This window comes from Quercus robur, chromosome 8 (assembly GCF_932294415.1).
Source record: "Quercus robur chromosome 8, dhQueRobu3.1, whole genome shotgun sequence".
Taxonomy (NCBI): domain Eukaryota; kingdom Viridiplantae; phylum Streptophyta; class Magnoliopsida; order Fagales; family Fagaceae; genus Quercus; species Quercus robur.
The window spans coordinates 28,532,270-28,541,785 of record NC_065541.1 but is presented as its reverse complement, the minus strand read 5'-3'; the positions used below and the strand labels follow the sequence as shown (position 1 = coordinate 28,541,785).

The 9,516-nt window shown below is 35.9% G+C and overlaps 1 protein-coding gene and 1 long non-coding RNA gene across 2 annotated transcripts; one reads left to right on the top strand and one right to left on the bottom strand.

The window, feature by feature from the left end:
• Window positions 1-723, bottom strand: LOC126696112 (uncharacterized). Its single transcript, XM_050392899.1, has one exon. The coding sequence runs from the start codon at window positions 721-723 to the stop codon at window positions 1-3; it is 723 nt and encodes a 240-aa protein (XP_050248856.1).
• Window positions 724-5,262: 4,539 nt separating this feature from the next.
• LOC126695120 (uncharacterized) lies at window positions 5,263-9,384 on the top strand. Its single transcript, XR_007645970.1, has 2 exons — window positions 5,263-5,638; window positions 9,199-9,384. It is a non-coding gene; the product is annotated as an uncharacterized LOC126695120 (long non-coding RNA).
• The last annotated feature ends 132 nt before the right edge of the window (window positions 9,385-9,516 follow it).

Here is a 9,516-nt window from a genome sequence, read left to right as displayed (position 1 = left end):
TTAGTGAGCTTTCTTTGGGTAGGCTAGTGTTTGTTGGGGTATGATGGTGCTCACATTTACGAGATTGGGTGCTTTGGTGGTGGTTGCTCCCCTTCCATATGTTTTCTTGGTTGGAGGCTTACTTTCACCTTTCTCCAATTGTCTGTTGTTGATAGCATCTTCAATTCTTGTCCCACAATCACTTAGTTCTCCAAATGAGCTAATAGGCAATGACAAAAGCCTACTATTATAAGCCGGAAGCAAGTTCTTGATGATCATGTTGATTTGGTCTTTCTCATTTGGCCTATTGACCATCCTAGATGCCTTGGTCTTCCATCTAGTCATGTATTTGGAAAATGTCTCCCCTACACCTTGTTTGGTTGTCTCTAAATCCCTTAGAGTCACATCAATCATGGTGTTAAAGATGAATTGGTCCATAAAAAACTCCACTAGTTCATTCCACACTTTAGTTTTGCTTGGATCAAGGCTATGGTACCATCTTGATGCACAACCTGTGAGTGAGAGAGGAAATGCATGCAAAGTTTGCTTCTCATCTAGCCCTTTCATTTCGGCAATGCTTAGGTATCTCCTCACATGTTGCTTTGGATCTCCAGTCCCATCAAACTTTTCCGCATCGGAAATCTTAAACTTGGGAGGCAATGCAATAGGAGCCTTTAAACTCATTCCTCCCATATTATAGAGGTAATCATCAATCCCTTGCGCCTTGTGGAAGGCAAGTTGCATTTTCTCTATCTTTCCCTCATAGCCATGGTTTCTATGGTGAGCTTCTCAAATTGCTTGTTCCTTTCATATTCCACTTTGTCCATGTCGTCCCATTCTTCATCTTCCTCCTCATCATCATGGATTTCCACATGTGGAGGCTTCTTGAGCTTAGATTCTTCCAACCTAGTGAGACGCCCCCCCATTCTCTTAAGGGCCTCTCCATGCTCATCCAAAGCCTTAAGGATCTTTTGTGCCATTGGGTCTTCCATGGAGGTAGTCATTGTTTCTTGGGGGGTCTCTTCTTCTTGGTGTGTGTCCTCAATCTTGATCAAACGCCTTCCTTTCTCTCAAATCCAAATGGTAGTGGGGACGTGTTTTCTTGACTTTGATGGTGCAATGATGCCTGGAAAAAAAAAAAAAAAAAAGCCCCATTTTCATTAATTTCATGTCCCAATTAAAGATTAAACTTTAGATGTTCTTAGAAAATTCTTGGGTTTATTTTAATGAAAGCCCAATTACAATGTCGCTCCCTTCCCTCTTATGGATTTTTGGCCCTTGTTTCATTGGGTTTTGGTCCATTTACAATAAAGCTCTCATCCTACTCTCATGGGCTTTCATTAAAATGCACTTATAATTTTTTCAACCCTTTGTCTCAAACATGGGCTTACAATGTATTCATCACCTTTGGGCTTTTCATTTTTATTCATTATTTCATCATTTTTTTTTCTTGAAATAGCCCTCTAGCTAGAATACATTGTAGTCTCCATCTCAAAGTCTATGAAATTCTCATCATTTTAGGCCTAGGCATGTAACAAAGAGACCCAAGATTAGGGAGTCTCATTTTTGGCTTTGAAGGATGTTGGATGCTAAGTCCATAACATATTTGTTACCTTAGGCCCAAAGTTCTCCTTTTCAAAAGGGCTTTTTCCACTTGGGCCTATGATAGCAATTAAGTTATGGTCTTATGAACCTTCCAAGTTAAGATATGCCTTTGGAATTAGGGACAATCCTCTTATATGTGATAACTTTTTTTTTTCTTTTATCCCATAACATCTTAGGGTATACCATAACTTTAGGGTCATCCCCTCCATTTTCAATATCTTTTATTTGTCCTTTAGAATTAGGTGAACACATGGTATACTGTTGAACAAACAAGAGATATATAAAGGGCTTTGTGATAGGGTCTAGGATCTCTTTAGTGTGAATAGGCTCCCTAAGACGAAAGGAATAGATAAGTAGGTCACTCACAATTAGGTGGGCTATGATTCTAATCGAGGGCCTAAGTGGACCCCATAGTGGATTGGTAGCAAACCTTTAACATACTCAAAACTCATTATAGGCGATTACACCAATTGTGAGTTAGTGAGATGAATTTCGGAAAATTTGGGCCTGAATGGAGCCTTCCATCTTCCCACTCATCACCAACCAAAGTTAAGGGACAAAAGAGAACAAGTGATGCGTGTGGAAAACAAGTATTGAAATAATTTTTATTAATGTTAAAACATAGGACACATAGAAATTAAACTCACCATCCCTAGTGGAGTTGCCACTATGGAAACAAGGGGTCTTTGGAGTCGCCACCTAGTTTTTGCAATGGTCTAGGAACCATATACATAGCGTCCTTTTCAAGGAAGGATCTTTGATCTTACTACCATAGTATGGGTTTGGATTTTAGGTACGTTCTTGGGAAGGTGTTAGGCACCCAAGATCGCCCAACCCTAAGGTTGACCTTCCATCGTTGTGTCTTATGTCTTAACTCTATTAAAGACTATTCAAATACTTGTATTCTAACTCACACACACTCTAATCATGCATCTAACATACAACATGGCATCTTTATCCCTAAACAAGCATACTTATCTATCCACAAAGTAAAAGAGAGCCAAACACACAAAAGAAACCCTAGCATTCATCTAGTCATGACATCAAGGCATATCATCAATAGCAAGTAAATCATTTTATGAACAAGGCATTAACTTCATACATATATATCAAAGGAGGATTAGACAAACAACATGCATGTTTTGTGAATGCATGACTTACCTTACTTACCTTGTAGCATCTCAGCACTTGTGGCATCACGAATGGATATGTGAATGCATGTTCATGGCATCAAAGTAAAAAACAAACATAAAAACCCTAATCTAAGCATATTAAAGACAACAAGCATACAAGACAGAGGCAAAAATACGTATGAACATATGAAAAGGCTTTAAAAAGGGACAAAGCATGTGAAACAAACCAAACAAACAACCTAAGGAATCTAGATTAGGGTTTTTGGGCATGTGCCTACATACGTAGCCAAAGGCTTGAGTATGCATGCTCATGACATGCGTGCGTGGGACTTATTCAAGAGCTCTAACCCGGAAACCCGAAACAGAAAACAAAGCACAAACAAAAAAACCTAATTCTAACTATCTAGCATGCTCAGAACACAAACAGAACTATAAAACTAACCTAAGCAAACATATAAAAACCTAAATTACACAAAGAAACTGGATTAAAACTAAGAAAGATAGACAAAAAGGAAAAAGGAAGCAAGAAAGAATACCTTAAAGCAAAAGCTCCTAGGCTTAATTTTTTACCGTCCCCTTCGGTCAAATCTATCATAATTCAATAAAATAGTGATTAGAAACTTTAAACTCAAAAGATTAGGGCTAGAAAAGGTCCCAATCAAATAAAAATGACTTGAGAGTGTTTTGTGAAAAACTTCCTTTTGATTCACTATTTTCTAGTGAATCTTAGGTTTTTCCTAAGAGATTTCTGTATGTTTTGAAAATGTACCATGGAAGACTTTTTATAGTTGAAAAAAATGGGGTTTGGAACAACTCCTAAATGATGTGGGATTCATTCCAAACCTCAGCCATTATTGTAGAAAACTTGCATTTTCTAAACTTCTGAAACCCTAGCTGTGTATGTAGGCTTCTGCCTATGTACATAGGCTAAGGGCTACTTTGATCTTTTACTTCCAAAAATGGATTTTTGTGCATTTAAAAAGTGATATTTTCCATTTTAACACCCATCAAGTCAATTTGGTATCTGATTGGGCTCTAAACTGGCCTTGGGCCTTAAAGTTCGAGCATCATTGGGGAACGAGGGCCTGAGTCGTCAAAGGTACAAAATGCGGTATCTACAGTAGGATTGATGTTTAGGATGTTGGTTCTGGTCTCTTTTGCTTCTCCAAATGCTCTAAGAACAGACAATAACAATTTTCATTTGGGGTTCCTAAGAAAAACAAAGGAGAGAGAGAGAGAGAGAGAGAGAGAGAGAAACTATTACCATTAGCTTAACCACCCACCTTTCTAGACTATAGTGGCCAACATTCATGTCACATCATCTAACATGTTATCAATCAATTGCATGTTCATTATTTTGCTTGAATTTAATATGTGTGCATGTAATAAACCCTAGTTCAATTGATTAATCCTTGCATTTGGATTGAAAAATAAATTCTAGTGAATGTGTGTGAATGGTGATATCTAAGATTCAAGGATTTGAGAGATTTAAGAAACTAACATGTTTTTCATATTTTGTATATGGATTTAAGATGAAAACTAGTGTCATGCATGAACATGTGATGAACAATCTAGAACATATGAAGAACGATATGAACATTTATAAATATCATGAACATTCAAACATATTCAAGGAATTTAAATAATCACTATCATGCTTTAATCTTAAATTAACATTATAGCAACATGAAAAACAAATTAGGGAAATGGATTATACCAACATGCAAGATTCATACGGTGGAGGAGGAGGCTTTTGGTGGAGGTCCTAAGGGTGGAGTAGAGAAGAACTAGGAGAGGGAGAGTGAAGCTCACTCAATACCTTGAGTCTCAAGAAGACCAAGATATGGCAAATCTACTCTACTTCACTAGAACTCAAGAAGGGAGAAGAGATGGTGTTTCTCTGGGTCCTTTGGAATGGAGGAGAAGGGGCTTTATATAGTAGTGGTGAAGAAAATATGAATGCAAGGGCAATTAATGAGGTTGACAAAGGATCATAGAGAATCATGAACCTAGACCCCATTTCAGTATTTAGAGAAAGTTGGTGCATTAAATTTGGAGGTTGGTGGGAGTGATGAGCAAACAAAATGACAAAGAATTTGGTTTTTCCCGTACCTCATGTAACTATCCGCAGAGCTAAATTCAAAAAATCATATCTTACTCAATTCTGATTGGAATTGTCTCGTTCTTGTGCTCAAATTGAAGCCCCAGATGTCTAGTTTCTAGAAATATTAACTTCACTCACAAATTCCAAATATTTTGAAAGGTATCAATGAAATGGTGAGAAGATGTCATTTGTTGGAAAATAGTTTCAACATAACTAATATTAATAGGTCCCAAATTAGTTTCCAATTAACATTAATAGGCTGGGTCATTTTACCATACCCCAAAAAAAGTGGGGGTACGATATCCACTTAAATCTGAACCATTAATTTAATATTGTTTTGATCTTAGCCATTCATATAATTTTAAAGGTAATGGTTACTGGTTAAGCAGGTCATATATATAAACATTAAAAAAAAAATAAATAAATAACAAATCACTCCATGCTCCTTCCAGGTTTTCTCAGACTTACGCTTCTCTAGCTTCTTCATTGGTTGCCTCTTTAGCTTCTTCTCTTTAGACTCACGCTTTTCTCAAGTTTACGGTTCCAGGTTGCACGCTCAGTATCGTCTTCTTCCAGGTTTGCCTATCTAGATTCTTCTCTTCCAATCCAACCACAAGAACACAGCTGCTAATCAAAACCATACCCACAAGACAAGAACTAGACAGTGACGCACCCACAGCTTCAAATCGGCGGCGCTTATTCTCTTCCAATCCAACTCGGCGGCACCATTCTTTAGCTTCTTCTCTTCCAATCCAACCTCAAATCGGCGGCGCACCCACATCCAATCCAACTCGGCGGCGCCACCCACAATCTTCAGGTTCTCTCTACATTGAATTAAGGCTGATATGGGTTTATAATATTTCTTTAAACTTTGTGGGTTTATGCTATTGTTGTTTTGTTTCAGTTTTAGTTCTTCTATATGTAACAATTTAATCTTTAAACTTTTGAGTTTGGGGATGTTCAGACTTGAAACTTGAGTGAGACATGGGAACCCTTAATTATAAGTTGGGATTAGATTAGATTTGGTTGGGAGTGTGGGGAGGACACGACACTATGAACCTATGGAATTAGGAGATTATTTTTTTTTGGGCAGTAAGAACACCAATTTCACCATCAATTATAGATTTATAGTTTTAGTTAATTAGACACTTTTGATAAAGAATACCAATTTCATCAATTTTTGATAATGTCTGAAAGGCACCCCCGTATCTCTGCAAATATTTAGCCTGAATAATTTTAGCCCTGGAAACAATAATAGCCTTTTCTGAACATGAAATGCTATATTTAAGGATTCATCATAAAGTCTTTGCATTCTTGTTACCATTTGGGAGATTTTGGTGGACAGAAATAACTTCACAATATGGCTTTTGCACCCAAATACTAAGAAAAAAACATCAAATTATCTCATTCTTTGTCAAATTTTTTGGTAGTCTGTAAGGTTGAATTTATACAATCATGTGTTGGCTCTATTCTGTGTCAAATTTGCTTGTAATTTAGCAATTAGATACCCTGTATTTAGGTGGGAATTATGTAAAGGTAGTGTGTGAGAGAGTGTGAAGAAATCTCAAGAAGTATGCAATTCAAAGGAGTCTTGCGATTGGATCTCGCAACTGGTTCGCGACTGGCAAGTCGCCAGAATGGCACACGTGTAAAGCATGCAGGGGGAGCTAAAAGGTCATGCCAATTGGAGCACTACAAGAGAAAACTTCTAGTCTAGCCAGGTAGTTAGCTTGCGACTCAAACTTGCGGCTCGTTCCAGTTGCGAGCTTGAGTCACTAGACTGCCTTGTTTGATTGAAACCTGACTTTTTGCATTCCTCATATACACCACTATAAATACCCTTATATCCATGAAATGTTGAGAGCTTCTAGAGAGAATTTTGAGAGAGAAACCCTAGAGAAAAACAAGATTGACTCATCCACAATCTTCATCCTTTAATTCTCCAAATTCCTTTACTCTCACCTCTCCATTGACATATCTTTGAGAGGTACATTTAGTCAAATCCTTATCTTACCATACCCAAATTAGTGAAGAGGTATTTTGGTGCTTGGAAAGCAGTTCAGAAGGAACCAATTCATTTTGGTTGATGCAATGGGCGATTGCGGAATCCGGTATGCTAGAGAAGACAAGTTTCGGCGTAACCCTATTGGAGCAAGAAGGTTGGAGGGCTTAGGTGCACTGGGTAGATTAGATTTGGAGGGTCTTCTGTTATTCATGTATTCCAACTTTATTCTCTAGTGGATTATTGACCACTTGGAGGGCGGCGGAGAGATTTTTCTGAGCATTTCAGTTTCCTCTTCGATAACACATCGCCGTGTTATCTTTGTGTTTGCATCCTTCTTCCCTTACTCTTTATCATTTAATTGCTGTTGTGGTTGTGATTAATTATGGATTAGAGTGTTTTACCAATTTGGGTTTAGCTTATATTCATATTCCGCACATATATTGTTTGTTTATAAGCTTGTGTTGGTAATTTTAAATTGGGAGTCTAAACGTTCATTGGTATTTTACTCACTAATTGAACTTTCATAGTCATTATTAGCTACAATACTTGCTATACTATCAATCTTTCAGCCATCAAAATTCTAATCTTTAAAGTCATCTATACTATTATTTAAGGGGTTTTTCTTGTTTGAGATCCTTAATTTTTTGGTTCAAAAATGCCCCTACACTCCTGTGTTTAAGTAGAGACAAAACTAAAGGACAATACAGTAAAAATACAATTCTAACTCCTTCTAAAATATTGCCTAAAAAGTAGAGTCACTCTTCCGTTGACTTTCAAATTGATTTATCCACTTATAAATTAGATTTTCAGAATAAAAATTATATATATAAAATAAAAACACATTTGTTTTTTGGCTACAAAATAAATGTGTAATATTTGTTCTTTTTTTAAGCTAGCCTCATGACATTCTTGGTTGTATTAGTAGTTCTAAATGCATAATATTAATGAGAGAACGTGTAAACCTCAAATTGGAATTAATGAAAAATTATGACACTAAAAAAAAAAAAAAGCCTCATTGCATGTGCAAAGAGTGTGTGATGAGATTAGTTGTGAAATAACATTTTAGCAGTCATGAGATAAACCTCTTACATACTTTAAACTAAATCCTCCAAAAGTTTGATAAACGAGTCAAAGGAAAAAACAGAAAAGTGACCAGAAATCACATTGACTGGTAAATACATAGAGCATGTATAGTACAATGAAAAATATCAATACACCCACACTAGAATTCATAGCACCAAAAATTTCTTTCATTCTTTCCTTTTGGCTGAGCTGAAATCATAAGAATTACATGTTTTGAGTAACAACCCACTTTCATATTGCCCATTCTAGAAAATTCTACACTAGAAATATTTTTGGAGCTCTGAGACCATAGCATCTTATAGAAGCTTACATTCATTTATCATTTATTTTTTTTTTTGGATAAGTATTACATTCATTTATCAACCCATACACTATCAAGTAACAACCCTCTTATAGTGTTTTAGTGGAACCCCAAACTCTGTATAGAGCGTTGGAATTGATGATTAATATTATATATGTATTTACTGAAAAACATGAATTACGTACCTTTGATAAAATTTAGGACATGATTGACTTTATAATTGGATTAAACAGCGGCCCCCATTGGTCCTACTCTGAGTCTCTGACCATTTCAAATGCTTGTTAGAATATGCTTTTGCAGGTAACTGGCATTAGAGTTTACTTTAGTTACTTGTTTAGTTTCAAGTAAAATGGTGTCACCGCTCTGTATTGGCATGCTGTTTTCTTTTTTCTTAGGTAAGAAACGTACTCCCAAAAAAGGTGAGCAACCTGTTCGTCAGTTTTGATTGTATCATTGTGTGTTGTGTGGTGCAGAGATGCACATTGTTTCAATATCATAGTTAGCAGTTTCTTATCAAAAAAACAAGAGAAATGATATGACTACAACATTTTTACAATAAATCCTAAGCGACAAGTTGTTACTAATTATTGTTGGGGCAAAAAAGTAATCTTAGCGTTAGTTTGAAATTTGAACCAATAACAACTAACCACCTGTGATTTGTTGTAAAAATGTTGTAAAAATATTGTAGACGTAATATCTCTCAAAAAACAAATATCATAGTTAGCAGTTAGCACCCCCTCCCATATTATTCCTCACAACTATTGTCATTTAAAATCTTTCCTCACAACTATTGTCATTTAAGATTTATTTAGCTTTGTAAATTAAGATATAGTTCTTTTAAGATTAATCTATATAGCAACAATGGTGTACTTATTGATCTGCCAGTACTTCTGTACAAACTTATTGCGTTAATATCTCGGATCAAGTAGTATATGGTTCTGTTGTAGCTCAATCTATCTCATTAATAATACTTTCATTGTATATTCAGGTGACTGAAGATTGGATGAATCTTGCCATGCTCCAAGTTAAAGTATATTAAAACATCGAAGGCGTGTTTTTTTTTTTAAATAAAATGTAAATTAATCTGATCTGATTGGGATTCTCAGCCTTCTATTATAACTCAGAAGCTGGTGTATTCATCTTTCCTTGTGACAATATAACTACGAATTTAAAATGCTTATTTTCTAATTATCAAGTGCCTTATAGCTCAATTGATACTTTCTGATATTTCCAATAGACGCCTATGATTCAAATCCCCCTTCCCCTATCGTTATAACTTATGTTATTGCATACTTTACAATTAATT

Coding starts and splice junctions, on each gene's coding strand:
- LOC126696112 (XM_050392899.1), bottom strand. CDS start 723: ATGCAACTTGCCTTCCACAAGGCGCAAGGGATTGATGATTACCTCTAT.